The following is a 21,285-nucleotide window of genomic DNA, read 5'->3' on the forward strand; positions in this document are numbered from 1 at the left end:
GGTGCCTGTAGTCCCAGCTACTCGGGAGGCTGAGGCAGGAGAATGGCGTGAACCTGGGAGGCGGAGCTTGCAGTGAGCCCAGATCGTGCCACTGCATTCCAGCCTGGGCGACAGAGTGAGACTCCGTCTCAAAGAAAAAAAAAAAAAGAAATATATGCTAGATGATGCTAAGTGATATGAAATAGAAATAATGAAGGGCAAGTGGCAGAGAGAGGTGATGGTTTGCGTTCCTGGGTCAAGGAGAACCTCTCTGAGTTACTAGCATTAAAGTGGAGGCTTGAATGAATGACTGAGAGAGTAACCTCTGTGAATATCTGAGGGAAGAGCATCTTACAGAAATGGAAAACAAGTGCAAAGGCCCTGAGCTTGATGTGTCTTAGAAAGAGTAAAAAAAAAAAAAGGCTAGTAGGACTGGAGCAGAAAGAACAAGGCGTGGTGGTAGAGAAGGTCACAGAGGAAACTCCACCTAGGCCCGATGGACTTCGTGGCTTTTCTCTAAAGAAGGTAGATCAGTTAGGCAGCTAGTATAATGACTGAGGTGAGGAATGATATGGGATGGCAGTAGAGGGGATGAGAATTGGTTGGCTATTGGACATATTTAAAAGCTGAATTGACAGGAGTTACTGATAGATTGGAATGTACAGTGTGAGAGATTGGGTGTGAGTATGATGAAACAGTTGTGTTAAAGTGCAAGTTAATTAATAGGGAAGGCGAGGGTGTGTGGGAAAGCCTTCAAAGTCCTCCTCAGGCCTGACTCTAGTGTATACAGACCATTTGACCTTGAGGTTACGTCAATAGGAGTCGCAAAATAACTGACTACTAAGAATAGGATGAAATCAGTGGTGACCCCTCTGCCCAGTGGGTCTTGTTCCCAGAGGTTGCCAAGCTAAATAGTGGTTGTGGGAAAAGAACAAATATCTTTTCTAATGATTGATTTCCAGTTAAGGAGAGGAATGGAAAGTAAAGGGGTAAGGACAGACGTTCATCAAGTCTTAGGAAGTTTCAGGGCTGGGAGTATATTGTAGGGCCAAGCCATAGTTTTTCCCTGGCTTTCCATTTTTTTTCTGTCTTTCCTTTTTTCCTAATTTCCCCACTCCCTCCTTGGTCCAAGTTCTTGCCTGCAGAAAGGTACAGTTTACCTCTAGTTCTCAAACTTCAGCGGGCATCCGAATTCCCTGGAGGGTCTGTGAAAACACAGATTGCTAGGCCCCACTCCCAGAGATTCTAAGTGTGTGTGTGTGTGTGTGTGTGTGTGTGTGTGTGTGTGTGTAGAGGGATGGTGGACGAAGGCGCTGAGATTTTGTATTTCTAACAGGCTCCCAGGTAATGCTTGGGAAGAACTGTTTCTTCTTGGACAGGCACACTTACAAGGCAACGGGATCTTGAGCTCCACCTTGAAGGATGTGAGCTGGGAAAGTTTCAGCTCACAGAGATTTACAGTCACTTGAGAAATGGCCCACTTCCTCCAAGGTGTTTCTTGGATGCCCCAACCGGATGAAAACAAGAAGCGACCGTGGGCGAGGAGGAGGAGCTGGCCGTCCTCCTCGGTTGGGCAGCCCGTCGGAGCTCACCAGCGAGGCGAGGGCGGGAAGACAGCCCCCAGGCCGGCCCACGGATCCTCAGAAGGCGCGGACCTGGAGGAGGCGCCCCAGAAGGCGACGCCTCTTGCCTCTCGCCTCTCGAAGGAAGTTTGCTCTTAATTTCAGAGCCGGGTTCGCCGTCGGCTCAACTCCAGGAGCAAGCAGCGGGCGCGGACCAGAGCGGCCAGTTCCCCGGGGGCGGGCCGGGCAGTTGCCGAGCTCAGCAGCGGCGGCTCGCGGCCATGGGCGGCTCAGCCTCCAGCCAGCTGGACGAGGGCAAGTGCGCTTACATCCGAGGTACGCCACCCCCCGCCCGGGGGCCTGGGGAGCCCCCTGACCCCTGCAACAGGCTGGCTGCCGCTGTCGGGGCCCCAAGGGGCGCGCCCGGGGCCCTCTCCCTGCAGCGCGCGGGGATCCCCGACCGCAGCCCGCCGGCGCGAGCCGGGTTTCCTGCCCCAGCCGGCGCGCTGCGACGCAGGTGTGGACCCGGCACCCCGAGGGCTTGGGAGCGAGGCAGGTGCAGGATGCGGGTGGGGACGCCGGCGCCTCCGCCGCTCCCTCCGCCTCGGGGTCAGTGACGCCCCCGCCCGGCGCACTTCGCCGTCCGGTACTTGCTCTGGACCGAGTTCTGAGCGGTTTCTGAACTGGCCGCCAAGAGAGCAACGGGGATATCCCGCGTTTCTAGAGATACCCCTGGGGATTCCCGGCCGCTAAAGGAGAATTTCCCTCTTAGTAATGTTGGTCTGGCTTTGGAAAGCAAGGCGTCTGCTGCAGCTTCGCTCGCACTGCACCGTAGCACTTGCAGGATGATTTCATCAGCGTCAGAAAGGACAATATCATGCCGTTCCCTTCCCGCCCCGGAGAGAGGGAAGCAAAAGAGGAACACTGGCGTGCTTTGTAACTGTCGCGAAAGTTATAGATGGGGAGAAACTCATTTAGGGAGACCCTCAGAGATGTGGGGACTCAATAGAGAGCGTGAGGCAGAAACAAAACAAAACAACCCAAACCGAACTGAAACTGCAGGAAGTCCTGACTGTTATCTCCTTTATTTCCTGGGTGTATTTGGCCTCCCCTCTTCTCACCCCCCACCCCAACCTTGCCTTCAACCGCTACCTAACATTTGATTATCTTACCAATTTACTGTTCTTCCCCTGCCCCGCCGCCCGATCCCCCACCCTCGGCTTCAGAAATATCTTCCAGACTAGGTATTAAACTCTAGGTCTCTTTGGCCCTTGAATCCTTTCCTAAGAGGAAGTCATTTATTTGTTGTTCTTATTCCATATTTGTTTTCAGTCACCACATTTAAGACCATTTAAAAAGGATATCAAATCAGGGCACTTGAAGAGCAACGGAGTTGATTTTACAGATTCCTGCTCTGGTGCTTTTGGAGGTAAAAGATCAACAATGGGGATAACACTTTGTCAAATATCTCTTTGCTTTTGTTTGTTAAAAGGGGAAAAGATGGATGATTTATTTATATTAGTAAAACAGCTGAACTAAGCTTAAAAGAAATAAATGAAGCCTGCCTTAGTCTTAAAAGTGTGGTTACATGCTTCTATTACCAGTGCATAGGGACTGAAAGGGCAATCTAGCAGAACTTAGTGAGAAAGGGCTTGCATTTGGATGTTAGCAAGTTGTGTTTAAGGCATTTATATAAGACTTTATTTCACTGGAAAGCTTAGGAGCACCTAACCTGGAAGCATGGCCATGTGTACACTAATCATTTGAAGTCAAGAAATGTGAAGGATTAACTTGCTTAAAGAAGACTTCCTGGCCATGCCATTTGTTGCTATTGATGCAAACATTGTACTCAGATAATAAGAACATTTATTACCTTCTTTATTCTGAAAGCTATTAAATTATTACACATACAAAAGTGTGAGGGAGTTAGGGCAAGTGAAAAACTTGTGATGCATGTGTTTGAATGAGTAAACCTATAGCATATGGTGTGACAGTCATTACGTCCCCCAGTCTTGTTCAGCTTTCTCTCTTCATTCTCTATTCAGGAGGGCACTTGCAAGGTATGTGTAGTGGGAGAGGGAAGAGAAGAGTTAAAGTTAGAATACCTCCAGAGAAAAAGAGTCATCGCTTCATGTGAGAATGCTAGTCTTGCTAAAAGAGAAAAGAACCTTGGAAAAATGCATGGTGTTGTACATTGTTAGTGCGTGAGCAAATGAGGGTCACGGGGCTGTGATTTCCTGATGGTTTTAAAGCCCAGGTTCCTGAGTAAACTCATAGCCTTATCTTTACCTCTTTGCCCATTTTTTAACCTATAGATATTCTCAAGCTTTGATTCAATTGTAAGCAAAACAATTGAAAGTATGACAGTAAAGTTTAAATATACTTTTATGACCTGTTTCTCATAAAGTAGTCATCAGGGAAATACAGATTTGAAAGCTCCTGAAGCTGAGACAATAACTTTCTTTTAAGCTTGATAAACTTTGCTAACAAGGAGAGTAGCTAGTCAATATATTTTGAGTGACTTTTGTTAACTTTGGTTTGTATGCATTATGAGCAGCTGTATGCTGCTGATGCTGAATCAGCCTTTACTTCAAGACAAATCATTTAATAGCTGCCATTCCTTGGGTGCCTGAAAACACCTGCGTCATATGGATGTTTTGATAATACATTGTTTCTTAGGATTTAGTTAATCTCCAGGTAAAGATATATCAGCTATTCTAAGGAGTGACTTCATTTCTAAAGACGTTAGTTTTAGAACAATGCTCATGTTTCTTACAACAGAATAAATTTTTAGGATTGTTTCTAGAGGCCTTTCAGTAATGTCCCTTGATAAGATGTTTCTATTAATAAATAATACCGAGACCAACTTGTGATCACATGAGCCGTGTCATATGTTCGTCTTAAGTGATGCTTTTAGCACTGACCTAAAATGATCTTTTTTTTTTTTTTTTTTTTTTTGAGACAGAGGCTCGCTCTGTTGCCAGGCTGGAGTGCAATGGCGCGATCTCGGATCACTGCAACCTCCGACTCCCTGGTTCAAGCGATCTTCTGCCTCAGCCTCCCGAGTAGCTATGACTATAGGCATGTGCCACCACGCCTTTCACCATATGGGTCAGGATGGTCTCGATCTCCTGAACTCATGATCCGCCCACCTCGGCCTCCCAGAGTGCTGGGATTATAGGCGTGAACCACCGCGCCCAACCTATCTTTTTTTTAATAAATGAGGAAGAAAGCTCATAGATTCCAGGCATCAGTGGTCAGTTTGGGTGCTCTTCTCTCTTTATGCCATGTTTTCTTTTCTTTTTTTAGTTTTCTGAGACAGGGTCTCACTCTGTTACCCAGGCTGAAGTGCAGTGGTGCAATCACTGTGAGCCTTGACCTCCCCTGGCTCAGGTGATCCTCCCACCTCAGCCTCCTGAGTAGCTGGAACTACAAGTGTGTGCCACCATGTGCAGCTAATTGTTGTATTTTTTGTAGAGATGGGGTTTTTGCCATGTTGCCCAGGCTGGTCTCAAACTCCTGGGCTCAAGCAATCTTCCCACCTTGGCCTCCCGAAGGGCTGGGATTACAGGCGTGAGTCACCGTGCCTGGCCTCTTTTTCTTTAAAGCTTTTGGTATGCCTGAAATTAAACTATCGTTTAAAAAATTTACCCAAACCAAACCAAAACCAAAAAAAAAAAAAAAAAAAAAAAAAAACCCAAAACCCCACAACGTGTTTTCCTGTTTAAGCAATAATTTTATTTCCTTCTAAAAATTACCCTTGAATTTTTAATGAATCAAAAAGAAAACAAACCCGAAAGCTCTCCCATATAAGAAGTCCTGTGGAGGGTCGGAAAAGTACTGGACAGTCAGTGCTTCAGCTGAGAGCTATGGGATACAGAGATCCTGGTGGGCGCTTGCAGGCCTGCCAGCAGCAGATACCAGTTAGAAAAACGGTTTCTTCCCCACTGGATTTATTATTGCATAGTCAGTTACACAATATATAAAGGGCCCAGTGGCTTCCTCCGAATGCTCCTCAATGATCTGATGCTTATAAAGTAAGAAATGAGTTTCAGCTTTAAAATAGCACATATTTTACTCAGAGGAGTTCTCTCTTATTTATACAAGGGTTAACTTAGGTGGCTAGATATAAAGTTTAAAGTGATGTGTCTAGAATGAAGTCTCCATGGGCAAGGTGGAGGATGGGGAGAGCTGTACATATCTGCTGTCTACTTCGTGTAGATGTGTCGTACTAGTCTACGCATTTGCTTTTTCGGTTATAATTTGTTGGTGGGAGATAGGCATAAGAACTGGTCTGACTTAACCTGAATATTTTTGGTAGTGTAATCTTAAAGAGTCCAAGTTGGCTAGTAATGGCAATATACTGTGACGAGAAAGTTAGGAAATGCATTATGGTAGACAATGTTGTATGTCAACCCAACATCCTTTTCCCATTCCTCCATTTTTTAATTTAATTTTATTTTTTTGGGACAGGGTCTCACTCTGTCACCCAGACTACAGTGCAGTGGGACAATGATGGCGCACTGCAACCTCGACCTCCGTGGGCTCGAGTGATCCTCCCACCTTGCTGTCCTAAGTAGCTGGGAGTACAGGCATGTGCCGCCATGCCCAGGTAGTTTTTTTGTGTTTTTTTTTTTGGTAGAGACGGGGTTTTGCCATGTTTCCCAGGCTAATCTCAAACTCCTGAGCTCAAGTGAGCCACCTACCTTGGCCTCCCAAAGTGCTGAGATTACAGGTATGAGCCTCTGTGCCCAGCCCCCATTCCTTTTTCTAACAGAACTCCAGTTTTGTTCAGGTATTAAAACTCCTGGCCAGGTTTGGTGGCTCATGGCTGAAATCCCAGCACTTTGGGAGGCTGAGGCAGGAGGATGGCCCAAACCCAGAAGTTTGAGACCAACCTGGGCAACATGACAAGACCTCGTCTCTCTCTAAAAAAAAAAAAAGCAACTCCCGATGTTGCCCTCTGTTTCAGAGACGCTAGCCCCATTTAAGGCCCCTGAAAGGTGGCTGTACCTGTCATGGTGGTGTGGTCTCCTTGCCAGTGATTATAGTAGGCATGGGATTATGTTGCCAACTGGTCAGTGATGCTTGAGGGGAAGTTTGCCAGCTGCTTCTAGGTGAGTTTTCTTCGCTTTTAAAAAGGAGGCAAAGTGAAGGGCACTTCCTTTCCTTCTTTTGACTTTGTTGCATCTGAATATGATGCCTGCAACTGCTGTTTTTATCTTGATGAGCAGGAGGGGAGCTAGCTTAAAGACAAAGCCAATACTTGGAGCACTGCAAAGCTGAAGTGTCTTAGAGAAAAGAAGCTAGAGCCCTGACAAACTTTGCTGATAGCCACCATATACTAACCCTGCATACTTCATATTATGACAGCCACTAAATCCGCTTTGAATTGGAATAGTGAAGATTGCTGATTATCCCCAATAGCATTCTCCCCTGTTATGTTTAATGATAGAATCCCCAAATTTTAGCTGTCCACATGAACTCCCATAATAAAGATATTTCCCAAACTCCTTTGCAACTAAATGGGTTATGTAGCTGAGTTATGGCCAATGGGATGTAGACAGAAGTGCCGTTCTAGAAAGTGACATTAAAGGGGAGGGGTATGACCATCTTCATCCTAGTCTCCACACTGCTGGCTGGATTGTAACCATGGCTGGGGCAGCCATCATGGACCATGAGGTGTCCTTTCAAGAAGGAGCACATGTAGGACAGAGTAACTGGACAAAAGGAGGCTAAGTTCCCGTGGTTTCATAGAGAAGAACCACCATACCAGCCCTGGATCGTTTACCTCTGGACCTTAACAAGAAGGAAAGAAACTTCCATCTCTTTAAGCCAGTGTTATTGTGGTTTTATTGTTATGCACAGACAAACCTTATTCTAACTAATATAATTATCTTCTTTTAACTTGTGGCCCAAAGCATCCTAACCAGTACACTAAATGCTGCCTTATTGGGTCCCCTTTAAGAAAAAGTAAGCCAAAGAAAGTAGAAAGTGGGTAAAGATTATAGTATTTGTCTCAGCTCTTAATTTGTAGACATGAATAGGCTTTTGTAAGACTGAGAAATTGCAGCTCCTCCAGAGTAGTGGGGATGGAGGAAACAGGAGAAGGTGGGCCCACTATGAATAACGCACAAATGCATATTGATCACTTTATATTTTAAGTGAAAAAATTGCCTTCAGGCATGCCAGATTACCAAGGAAGCCAGCAGGAGTTTCAAATAAGGAAAACTACTGGAAATTAGGAATTGCTAGTATCAATAATTACTTTCTATTTCCTTTGGTCTTTGTGAATTGAAAGCAATACTTTAGAAATGGGAAGCTCTTTAGGAAACCAAATCTCATGTTGCAAAACCATAAAGGATTTTGTGAGTTGTGAGTTTCATAGAGTCAACCACAAAGACAGAAAGACAGTAGACTGAGACAGATTAACATTTTCTCCTGTACTTGTGGAACAAAGAGTGACTTTCCCTCTTGTGGCTTCTAATACAAGCCTTGAACCCCATAGAGTTAGATGATGATTTCAAGCCCTCGTCTGGATGAAAAACTTCTTTTTGCTATGGACATCGGCTGTAAGAGGGCCACGTCATCAAAGGTGCTCTAGTAATAGTAACTACTAGGATGATAATAGTAATTTGTATTATCTTTTACTGTGAACTACTGAGCTCATTGTAGTTTTACTCTGTTGTAATCTCTGGGAAGGTCTGAACTGGGTTCACAGGTAGAAAGTGCAATAGCAGGAGCCCAATTTGTAAAGGTAGTTTCTAATTTCATTAAAATAAATGTACTGTGAATGTTTTACAAAACATGCAGTGTGAATCATGGTAGTGAATTTTAATCTCTTAATCAGAAATTGTAATTTTTTTGTTAGTATGGCCGGGTAACATCACTCTAAGAAATAAGGTACATTTAACAATTTGCACTGTGAAATGGGAAATGAAGTCAGAAGTGAAGATAAAAGCATAATGGAAAGGAAGACAGGAGAATAAAAGCACAATTCATCTGCTATAGTCTATTTAAGGCACTTTACCAACAGTTCAAAACTAGCACACATATGTACACACACACACACAAGGAGAGAGAGAGAGAGAGAGAGGGAGGAAAAGAGAGAGAGAGAGAAAGAGATTTAACAGAACCCTAAATGCAGTACAGATTTTCTCCTTTGAAACTGGAAAATTCATTTTAAAAACAGACTAGCAAGTTGCTGCCAATGTGAAAATGCATGCCAGCTTTTAAAAAGTGCCCCCTGCCTTTGGTACTGTATGTTTTTTTTCTCACTTAGAGAAGAGAATAAACGCTTTAGAGATATGAAAGCAATTAATTCACTTGTGCAAATTGCAGGTTTTAGGACCTAAGGAAGTTTGTATTTCTATGCTTGATATTGTATGGAATGAGTCTATAGGATTAAAATAAGTTAATAGTTTTTACTAGGAGCCCCAAAGTGACTTTTAAAAGGTCCATAGTCTCAAGGAATTTTGGAAGAAGGGTAAATGTCTCTATGCCAAACCATGTGGATTTTTTTTCTTTTTCCTTTTTAAAAACTATTTTTATTTTAAAAGAAAACATAGGCCCAGACAGCCACACAAAACAAATGCATAGCTTAGTGAATCATTATAAGGCAAATACTTAGTAGCCACTACCCAGGTCAAGACATAGAAAGAACTTCACTAGCCATCAAAGAAGCCTTCTGTGTGCCCCGTCCCAGTTGACCTCTTTGTTTCTCCAAAAATGCCGACTATTTTCAGTTATCTATTTATAACTACCCCAAAGATCCTGGCTCTTAAACAGGTATTTATTTGCTCACAATTCTGCTGAACTGGGCCCAGGCTGGGTGGTTCTACTTTTTATTTTTGCTGGTGGTCATTCCTGTGGATGCGTGCATCTGGTGGATCAGCTGGTGGCTGGACTTAGCTGACAAGGCTTTCTTGCACTCCAGGTGGCCTTTCTGCATGACCTCTCCAATAGGACACTGAACTGTTTAAGTGGTGGGTCGGATCTTACATTGCTAGAGTGTAAAAGCATGTAGAAGCTTCTAGGACTTCTTGTGGCTTAGGCCTGGAATGGCGCCGCATTACTCTGCCACATTTTGTTGGTTAAAGCTGGTCTCAGAGCCAGCCCAGATTCAAGAGAGGACTACACACAGGCATGAACACCTGTGTGGGGGCTACCCTGGTAACAGAGTACCACCTCACTAATCCTAGCTTTTATAATAATGTCTCCCTCTATTTCCTTGTGGTTTCATCACCCAACTATGTATTTTTAAACATTGTAGTCTTCCTCACTTAAAAAGATGTCTCTTTTAACCTATACGTTTCCCCTGCATCTTTTACTTGCAGATGATCTGTTGAAAGACTTGAGCTGTTTGATATGTAGAGTTGTCCACAGTCTGGAGTTTTCTCATGGTGTAGTTCCATGCATTTCTCCTGTATTTTCTACAAATTGACAGAGATGGTGAGACTTGATCAGTCTCACAATCAATCCTTTTTTTAAAAACTTTTAAGTTCAGGGGAAGATGTGCAGTGTGTGCAGGTTTGTTACATAGGTAAACAAAGCACCATGGAGGCTTGTTGTATAGATTATTTCATCACTCAGGTATTAAGCCTAGTATTCATTAGTTATTTTTCCTGATCCTCTCCCTCCCCCCACCCCCTTCACCCTCTGATAGGGCTCAGTGTCTATTGTTTCCTTCTATGTGTCCATGTGTACTTACCATTTAGCTCTCACTCATCAGTGAGAATAAATGGCACTTGGTTTTCTGTTCCTGTGTTACTTTGCTAAAAATAATGACCTCCAGCTCCAACCATGTTCCTGCACAGGACTGCATGCATGTGTTCATTGCAGTACTATTCACAATAGCAAAGATATGGAATCAACACAAATGCCCATCAGTAAAGAAAATGTGGTGCATATACACCTCGGAATACTATGCTGCCACAGAAAAGAATCAGTCCTTTCGTTAAGACTATAGGTGGTGGTGTGTATTCTTCATCTGGAGGCACATAATAGCTGGCTGCCTCTGTTTTTGTGATGTTAGTCGCTGTTCTGTTGATGCTTATTGCTGAGACCCATAATTTATTGGGGGTTGAAAAATGGTGATATTCTAATATGTCATTTTGTTTTCATTTATTAGCTGGGATAATTTTATAGAGCAATACTTCCCATATCTGTCATTTGGTTACCTAGTATGATAGTTCAAAAGCAGGAAAAAAAGTTATCTTTTCCTTTTATTTACCAGTGTTCAGTATAATCTACTGGTTTCTTGTCATCCCTTAAAGATGATCAATTGTCCTATAAAAATCATGAACTCACGAATCCCATTGTAATCCTTATTTTATTGAAGCTCCAATTTCCCATCATTGGCCAATGAAAAACTCTTCAAGTTGGCTCCTGAGTCTTTTGGAAATTACCCCATAGTATTTGATAGCTTCCTTGCCATCTGGTATGTCAAGGTATTTTAGGTTCATCCTGTTTCTTTCCTGTCCCACACCAGGAGTAAGCAAAATCTATAAGAACCTCTGATTTCTTTTAGTGGGAAATAGTATTTCAGTATTACAATTTGAGTTTAGCTGTATGTTCATTGCTACAACTGGGTTGGCCGTTATTTCTGGACATTTTTTAGTTTACAGAACTAGGGAAAATGTATCTTTTTAATATTATATTTATACATATCCTTTTCCGCACTGAGAATCATGGTTCTCAAAGACACTAGGTAATGATAGAATTAAATATGCTCAAATTCTCATTTGCTTTATCGTACTAAATACACACAACGCTCTCAGAATAATAATACAAATACTGCCATCATCAATTATGATTATGGAAAGCTGTTGAACAAACTGTTTTTAAAATCAGAGACAAAATTTTTGTATATGCTAATCTAATTCTTCCCCAACTTTATGATTTTACTATGTTAAAACATATAATCATTATATTCTATTCTCTTTCCTCATTCACTCTGTTTCACAATTAAGTGTTATTTAACACATCAGTCCTTATGTTGATGTCTCTCTGGTGTTTAGAGTTCATTATCTAGTAGATTCCTCAAGAAGAGCTCATGGGAACATAACAAAGAAGTATGAAGATAGGATTAATTAAGTGGTTCAGTGATATCACCAAAAGCCAGCTTATTTCTTTCTACTGTCTGTGGCCCAGCTCTCTTATGGTTGAAAGGTGGCTGCAGCAGCAAATAGTATTAAATTCTTAGGCACAGCAATGTCCCAGAGGCTAAAAAGAGATCTGTTTATTCTTTGAGTCTCCTTATAAGAGCAAGGAAGCCTTTCCCAGATGCCTTACTAGCAGACTTTCCCTTACATCCCACTGATCAAAATTGGGTCACACATTCCTTCCTAAGCCATCACTGGCAAGAGTATGGAATTATCATGGTTTGGTTAGAACAATCAAGATTCACCCCTGAACTGGGGTTAGGGCCATTTCTCTGAAGCACATGGTTATAGGGAGGGTCATGGATACCCAAACAGAATCAGGTTCAGTTTAGCAAGAAGGAAGCATGATGGCTATTAAGTAGGTAACCAACATTACAGATTTTGATAAGTGTGATGAAGGGATTAAAAATAGTACTGAGATAGAAAACTGGTGGTGGCAATTGGGCATGGAGATGAGATATACTTGGCTGTGGTATTCAGAAGGATAATAAGTTGCTATCTGTGTGAAGAACAAGGGGGAGTACATTCTGGTTAGAAAGAACAGCATATAGAAGGGGGAGGAGGGGGAAGTACTTGGAGAAACTGAAGAAAGGGTGTTATGTTGGGAGTGTGGTGAGCAAGAGGGAGGTTTGATGGGACGGGATGCCTATTAATATTTTGTTGCCTGGCCGGGCGTGGTGGCTCATGCCTGTAATCCCAGCACTTTGGGAGTCCCAGGCAGGTGGATCACCTGAGGTCAGGAGTTCAAGACCAGCCTGGTCAACATGGTGAAACCCTGTCTCTATTAGAAATACAAAATTAGCCAGGTGTGGTGGCACATGCCTATAGTCCCAGCTACTTGGGAGGCTGAGACAGGAGAATTGCTTGAACCCGCAGGGGCTGAGGCTGCAGTGAGCTGAGACTGCACCACTGCACTCCAGCCTGGGCAAGATAGAGTGAGACTCCGTCTCAAAAAAAAAAAAAAAAATTTTTTTTTCTTTGTTGCCTGTCTGTCACCACTAGAATGTAAGGTGTATGAAAGCAGGGTCTTTGTCTTGATTCATTGCTATGAAATTAATAGCACTCTCAGCAAATAGATCAGTGGCTGGTCCACAGTTCCTGACTGATAAATATTTGCTTAATGCATGAATGAAAGGAGAACAAAAAATTTTAAACTGTAGTGAATATCTTAGAAAGTAAGAGAATATTGCATTTGTAAAACAGGTTCAGGATATGATGAAGAAACAATAATAGAATAAGAAAGAGCTCTTGGAAATTAAAAATCTGATGATCAATATTTTAGAAAATCCAATTGTTGCTTTGGAAAATAAAATTGAGGAGATCTTGCATCTAAATTCCGAAATCTAAAATTCTTATTTAAATTTAAACAGTATATTTCAATTATTGTTATAACTTAATTTTTCTCTTTAAAAATAATTTTAAGTATGTATATGTCAGATATTACACATTTGCCACAGTTGCTGATAAAACTTGTCTTTATTTTAACTTTAAGCATCTGTCTGCTTTGCTTAGACAGTAGAGCACAAACATTAAAAGATGGAAAATAGAAGAGGCAATGTAAAAAAAAATTAAAGGATCAATCCAAAAATTTCAATATCTGACTAACAGAAGTCCCAGAAAACAGAGAACAAAGAAAATGAAGGGGAGAAAATTATTAAACAAGTAAAAGCTTATTTTCTAGAACAGAAGATCATGTGTCTCTGGATTTATAGGGCCAAAGAATTCCCGGACTTCACTCTGAGCTGGAAATAGTTCATGCTCCCATCATCCAAATTAGAAAGGCCTTAAAATATATAGGTATGGGTTACAGTCTTCAGCAGTAGTGAGCAGAAATTAGCCCTAGACTAGAAGGCTGCTCTGGACCTGCTCTAATAAAAATTTAAGAGCAAACCTCAAACAGATCAAGCTGATCCCAAGTAACTTAACTGCCTGCTTGAATAAAGTGCAGATTCTTTATAGGAATACAACAAAATACCCATTCAACAATGTAAAATTCACGATATCTAATATCCAGCATCCAGTTAAAAACTATCATAGTAGACAGAAGAAGAAGCAGGAAAATATCCACAAGTATAAAGAAAATAAATCAATAGAAATAGACTCAGGAATTATAGACATGGTGAAATTAGCAGACAAAGATGGTAAAGCAGTCCGTATATGCTCCATGTGCTAACACAGAGGCAAACGTGAACATGATGAGAAAAATGGAAAATATAAAAAAATCTTTCTGGTCTCCAGTTCAGGAAAGAGCAATATGACTACTGTGTTTCTGTAGCCTCCTGGAGTATCTAGGCAGAATGTAGCCATACTGACCTGCTACCAACATTCTCCATGGAGCTGGGAGAGGAACGAAGCAGCCTGCAGAGAACTGAATGTACACGGGGAGTTGCTGAGATGGGGCTGGTCTGGGGCCAGAGCAGCTGAGCAGGATCAATTCAGAAATGAAGGAAAATTGTGGATGTTCCTTTAAAAAGCACATCATTATTGGTGGCCTTGTGCCCTTAATTCTGGTTTGCACACAGAACAAGTGACAATTTCCATGATTAGCTAAAAAGAATTCAGAGATTTTCCAAATTTGGATTGAATGTGTTTGTTTAAAGGATTATTTCCTGTGTAACTCATTCAGCACGAGTTACACAGGAAAAAATGCCTAAGCAAAGCAGATGCAGGCTTAGAGCTAAAATAAAGTCAAATTTTATGAGCAACAATGGCAAATGTGTAATATCTGGAGTATAAATATTTAAAATGGTTTTGTTAGAGAGGAGAGTTAAATTAGTAACAATAATTGAAAGATATGGTTTACATTTAAAGTAAATAAGAATTTTAGAGCATGACTAACACCTGAGCGTGTCAAGTGATATGTAAGTTCCTAGCTAAAAATGCTAACTCCTAGTCTGAGAAATGATAATCATTGTAGTAAAAGCTAACATTTATTGAGTGCCTACTATGTGCCAGGCAAGTGAATATCTCAGACAAAAGGTAACAGGATATCAAATGCTCTTCCAGAAATTCTAAGTGTTTCTTCTAGAAATTCCAAGTATGCATAGCTTTTTCTTTAATGAAAAGGAGTATCAGCTTGATAGGATTTGAACACTCAGCTGCTTTAGCTACCTTAAATGAGCTAAATGGAAACATTTAGTAAACTTTTGATTCCAAATCTTAATTCTAAATTATTTGGCTATTAGTGTGTGTGTGTGTGTGTGTGTGTGTGTGTGTGACTCCTCTGTCACACAAGCTGGAGTGCAGTGGTGTGATCTTGGCTCACCGCAACCTCTGCCTTCTAGGTTCAAGCGATTCTCCTGCCTTAGCCTCCTGAGTGGCTGGGACTACAGGCTCCTACCACCACAGTTGGCTATTTTTTCTTGTTTTGCATTTTTAGTAGAGACAGGGTTTCACCATGTTGGCCAGGCTAGTCTTGAACTCCTGACCTCAAGTGATCCACCTGCCTTGGCCTCCCAAAGTGCTGGGATTACAGGTGTGAGCCACTGTGCCAGGTTTGGCTACTTTTTGAAGTGGATATTTTCAATGGGTGAGATGGTAGATTATAAATAGCTTAATCCAGAAATTAAAATTCATCTAAATGTTAGCAACACATAATATGGAATTTATGAATAGGCCAAAACAGCCATTGCAACCACTTTAAGCTAACTTTCCATAAAATGATACTTTTATGCAACTTCTTCATTATCAAATAAAATATTTATATTTGGGAAGTAAGGCATACAATAAAAAAATAAAAATAAATGGAGCTTTCACCTTTGTAAAACAGGCACGACAATTTCCTGAGGACTCGCTGAATCTGAAGTTGGATTCTCTGGAGATTTTGGACTTGTCGACTGGCTGCCTTCAGTTTCTCCTATGAAAATGAGGACAGTAGTAATGCCCAGTGAGAAAAGGAGAGTCAGAAATGAATAATATGGTGTAATAAATGTGATATAATTCTCATATTTCCAAGTCCTACCATTATGTTAATCAATTTGTTTTACTATCAGTAATGCATCAGGCCTTTGCGGAGTAAATAATTGGCTTTCACATACTGCTGAATAATACCTAGCTCACACATTTGTTCTGCAGACTAATTAATGTTTCACAGTGTTTAAACACAATGCCTCTACAGAAGCAATGGCATTATAATGTGTTGGGACATTCTAGTATTGTAATTAGTGCTAATTAGGTTCTTTTCAACAGCTTGTGGAATTTACAAATTACTGCCTGTAAGATATTCTGCTTTATTTATTCCTTATGAAAGAGTCAGATGCAAGGGTTTAAATAGGCAACTTTAAACAACTATTCTCAAGGTCCTACACATATTCCTCCCCTCAGACCAGGGAAGGGCAATAGGAAGACTCCCTTCTCGGGATGGTTGTGAGGGAGAGCCACCTCAGTGGTATGCTAGGAGCCAGCTCACACTGACTGGCAACAGCTGAATCCAGGCATCTTTTCCTAACTCAGAGCTCAGTGACATCACATTGGTAGCTTCAAGTCAGCCATGGTGGGAGTCTTTTTGTGGTGGTGTTGTTTTTTGAGACCCAGTTTACCAGCACATCACTGCTGGTGTCCTTCTCTTCAATGTAGGGAAGCTTGTGGCAATGTTAACCAGTGGGCAGTGGCCTGAAGCCATGTTTCAGTTGTACATTAATTAGAAGGGACTAACTGCTGAAACAGATACCCCTCAAAGCTCAGTGGCTTATGATGATTTGTATCTCACTCATCACACTATCCAGGGTGATTTGGTGGGGGGCTCATGAAGGGCAGTGGGCTTGTGTGTGGACCCAGACTCTCTTCATCTAGCGCATGGTACCATGGACACCTTTGGTGATTTGTTGAAGCCTATGGACCCCTTTTTAGAGTAACATTTTTTAAATGAAAAAAAAAATATAGAGGATGATAAAAGAAACCAATTTTATTGAACTGTAGTTATCAAAATATTTTTAAAATCTGTGATATGATAATATATGTGCTCTTTATTAATGCATTCAATGACAAGTTCTCATGGAGGGTTTAATAACTACTGTCGTTTTGAAGAAGTGCTATTCTAAGATATGCAGCACCTTAAATGTGCTAGGAAAACATCTGTGAGCTCTATTGGTGACAAAGTCACAAGTACTGCTGAATTCCATTGTGTTTTGTTGCCTACATTCAGAATTGGAGGAAGTGCTGAATTTGAGTTGAAGGTTAATGAAACACAGGTGTTCTTTTCCTCCATTCAATGTTTGGATGGCCTGAATTCTATCCACAGAGCCCATGAGGGGCTACAGGCCCCAGATTAATAATCCCTGACTTGGCTGGGCATATCCCAGCACCTTAGAAGGCCCAAGGCAAGAGGATCACTTGAGACCAGTAGTCTGAGGCCGACCTGGGCAACATAGTGAGACCTCATCTCTACAAAAAACAAAAATGAGCCAAATGTAGTGGCGCATGCTTGTAGTCCCAGCTACTTAAGAGGCTGAGGTAGGAAGATCGCTGGAACCCAGGATCAAGTGATGCTGCTGTGAGCTGTGATTGCACGACTGCATTCCGGCCTGGGCAAGAATGAGAATCTGACTCTTAAAAAAAGAAAAGAAAAGATAAAAAGAATCCCTGACCTAGTGACTAGTGGCTTCATGATCCTTAGGGCCGCAAAGACTCTAAGCAGACGCTGTGCATACATCTGCAGATAAGGGCAGATAGACAGTGGAGGATTATGTGGGTAGATTTTGTGCTCCAGGCCTGGAGGTGGCTTACATTATTTCTGCCCAACTTTCTCATCTCCACATGACACAGCTTACCTTTGTATCTTTCAATTGGCAATTCCTGTCAAAAGTCCTATCCCTTGTTTTTATTGTCACTTTTTCCTTTATATCACCTCAACATGTTGAACCTAACATTTCAATGAATACATTTTCTACTTGAAGTGGATTCTAATTTTGAAGGTAGGGTATATGCTTCTTATTCTTTATGTAAGAAAAGTTGAGGCTGGGCTCGGTGGCTCATGCCTGTAATCCCAGCACTTTGGGAGGCTGAGGCAGGCAGATCACGAGGTCAGGAGATCGAGACCATCCTGGCCAACAGGGTGAAACCCTGTCTCTACTAAAATACAAAAAATTAGCCGGGCGTGGTGGTATGCACCTGTAGTCCCAGCTACTCAGGAGGCTGAGGCAGGGGAATGGCTTGATCCTGGGAGGTGGAGGTTGCACACTCCAGCCTGGTGACAGAGCAAGGCTCCATCTCAAAAACAAAACAAAAAAGAAAAGAAAAGATCGAAACCTTCTAAACCTATTTGTCCAGTGCAGAAGCCATTAGGGACATATAACTAATGAGCACTTGAAATGTGGCTAGTCCCAGTTAAGGTATGATGCAAGTTTAAAATTTTACACACCAATTTTGAAGTTTTATTAGAAAGAAAAAATGTAAAATATTTAATTAATATTATTTAATACAAAACTATTAATAGCAATTACACATTGAAGTAATACAATTTTGGCCCTATGATTGGCCTAAATAACAGAAATTAAAACTAATGTAATCAGTTTTTAAAAAATTTTAATGTGGCTACTGGAAGACAAAATAACATTTGAAGCTTACATCTATGGTTCACATGGTATTTCTTTTAGACAGCTGCTCTTGAATAAAGATTCATAGAAGATTCATAGAGCTACAAGGAAACTTAGAGATAAGCATCTAATCCAACTCTTTTGTTGTAATCTCAGAAGCTGAATGAGCTATTCCCATTTGCCTAGCTAGTAAAGCACACATAGGCTTGGAATTCAGGTCTCTATGCTCCTGGTGCAGAGCTCTTTTCATAGTCCATGGTATCCAACCAAACCAAACCAAACGAAACATTTCCAAGATTTAAGTTTCCATTTCAAACCAGAATATACTCTGATTCTGAGTTACACATAAGCACCCTGAAAATGACAAGCCTTTTTTCCAATTTGATGTATTATTCAACCCTCAACTTAAAACTTAAGGATAATTTCCCCTGCCCCTGAAGAACTGCAGGCACAAGCAGCCAGCCAGACAGGCTGGTGCTTGACTCCCTCATTAACCCAGATAAAAGAGGCCCTGAGGTCGTTTGCCTTTGCCCTGGTCTTCTGCATTTCCCTTAGCTGAATGGTTAAACTCACAAAGAAATGCTAAAATATTCTTATCTCTTCTGAATTTTGTCTTAAAGGGATGGAAAGACGTGAAAACCTAGTATTTCACATGACTACCCCTTTTTCCTAGCCAGAAGGTGGCACCCTGGATAGCATTTAAGGGAAATAATGGATGAGTTTCATTTTCTTTTGTCTCATTTTCTGTTCTTGGCTTCCACTCTAGACCTATAGCCAAATTCCCAAGGTCTAGAATATTTTCTGACCTTTTCGTCCTAGAATATTCCGAGGTTTTCCCCACCCAACTCACTCCCCCTCTGTAACTCACTGATTTCCATAAAATCACATTTGAGCCATTGTGTATGTAGATAATGTTTCAGATAAGGGCTTAGATTTTTAAACAGTTTCTTATCTTAAACAACGTAGTGCCAATACATAATCTTTCCCTCTTGGGAATTTTAAGTAATGAAGTGCTCCTTGAATCATATAATTTGTAGTTGAAATTGAAATAACATCATTACTTTATTCAGTGTTCTTTGGGAAACATCGTCACTAGGCTCTAAGGTTGTCTCATTTTCTCTGAACTTTCTCACCATTTTCAGTGGTTTCTGGAATGTTAAGTTCTGAGAAGCCATAAGATATGTCTCCTGATCCATGGCAACTTTAGTGACTAACCCACTTACTGACACATTTCATGTTTTAGCATTTCCTCCCTTCAGTATCATTATTTGGCACTTTCACAAGAAACTCCTGAGGTGTACTATAGCTAACTGCTTTGTTTATTTCAAATCATCACTGCTATTGACATCAGTGGATGCCTGAGAAAGGGAGCACAAACCTTGATGTCTCCATATGTTTTTAATGAAAATATTTGAGGCCTTAAGGTGTGCTAATAACCAAACTCAGCGTTTTTCCAGGAATATGTTTAAATTTTTGCATTGTTCCTTCTAAGGAGAAATATATACATATGATATATTTTGCAAAAGAGCATAAGTTTCACTAAGATATGTAAAAGACGCTTTCAAAATGATATTTGTAATATGTCTCATTTTTAGAAGAGTGGACAAAATAAAATGAACTTACAGAGCAACTAAACCCTTAAAAAACATTTACCATAAAATGTTAACTGTGCAGCTTTCTTGATTCAGTAGGGCACTGGCTGTCGAGGTAGAGTACCCAAGTACAGATAATGGCCCCATCTCTTGCTAGCTGTGCTACCTTCTGCAAGTGATCTAACCTTCTCTAACCTTGGTTTCTTCCTCTACAAAGTGGAGATAATAGTACCTCAGAAGGCTGTTGTAAAGACTCATTGCACTAATCCTCGTAAAGCACTTAACACTGTGATAGGGACATGGACTCTCAACAACTGGTAGATGTTTTATCATTTATAATAGTATGCCTTCTGCAGTCTAAAGTCAAAGATTTTAAATAAACTGTAGATCAAATAAAATACTTTTCTTCAAAATCCTTAGTCAACCAGTCCTGGAGCCAGTTGGAATCAGAACTGAATTTCTATACATTTTCTATAATTTATGGAGTTGAGACTACAGCATGCTTCAGACTTAATAGACAGCATAAACTTGAGGGGCAAGTACATGAACTTGGTGCGGAAGAACTTGTTTGAATCCTGGTTCTGGCACATACCATGTGACTTTGGGCTTGTCTTTAGGCCTCGGTTTTCTCATTACTGAAACGAGTTGTTTAATTGATTGATTAACTCTTTTCAAAAAAACTTATTTAGGATGAACTTATAAACCTTAATTTGGAGCATTTAGTTCAAGCTTGTGCAACCCATGGCCCGTGGGCTGCATGTGGCCCGGAAGGGCTTTGAATGTGGCCCAACACAAATTCGTAAACTTTCCTAAAACATTATGAGATTTTTTTGTGTGTGATTTTCTTTTTTAGCTCATTAGCTATCCTTAGTGTTAGCGTATTTTATGTATGGCCCAATACAATTCTTCTTCTTCCAGTGTGGCCCGGGGAAGTCCAAAGACTGGACACCCCTGATTTAGTCCTTAAAACCTCAAACGTCATGGAACACATCTATTTCTTTTTTTTCTTTTTTTGAGACAGGGTCTTGCTCTGTCACCCAGGCTGGAGCATAGTGGCGCGATGGCTCACCGTAACCTCAGTCTGCTGGACTCAAGCTATCCTCTCACTTCAGCCTCCTGAGTAGCTGGGACTGTAGGCATGTGCCACCACACCTGGCTTATTTTTTCAATTTTATTTTGTAGAGATGAGGTCTTGCTATGTTGCCCAGACTGATCTTGAACTCCTGGACTCAAGCAATTGCCCACCTTGGCTGCCCAAAGTGCTGAGATTACAGGCATAAGCCATCACGCCTGGGCCTATCTATTTCTTATAATAATGAAGCATTCATTGTGTGTCTTTCCTTCTAGTCATCAAATAGAAATATGCCCTGTTCTGTGAAACAGGATGAACAAAACAGACTAAATCCCTGCTGTCATGGCACTTACATCATGGAGGTGGTGGTAGGGAGAAATAAAA

The 21,285-nt window shown here is 41.3% G+C and overlaps 1 protein-coding gene across 1 annotated transcript in view; it reads left to right on the plus strand.

The window, feature by feature from the left end:
• The window catches only part of LOC105534568 (protein Niban-like), a 145,343-nt gene that overhangs the window by 57,091 nt on the left and 66,967 nt on the right, over positions 1–21,285 (plus strand). Inside the window, exon 2 of the mRNA XM_011973295.1 lies at positions 1,506–1,877. Within this exon, the coding sequence (XP_011828685.1) occupies positions 1,506–1,877 (372 nt within the window). The remainder of the gene's footprint in view (positions 1–1,505; positions 1,878–21,285) is intronic.

This window comes from Mandrillus leucophaeus, unplaced genomic scaffold (assembly GCF_000951045.1).
Source record: "Mandrillus leucophaeus isolate KB7577 unplaced genomic scaffold, Mleu.le_1.0 Scaffold1000, whole genome shotgun sequence".
Lineage (NCBI taxonomy): Eukaryota > Metazoa > Chordata > Mammalia > Primates > Cercopithecidae > Mandrillus > Mandrillus leucophaeus.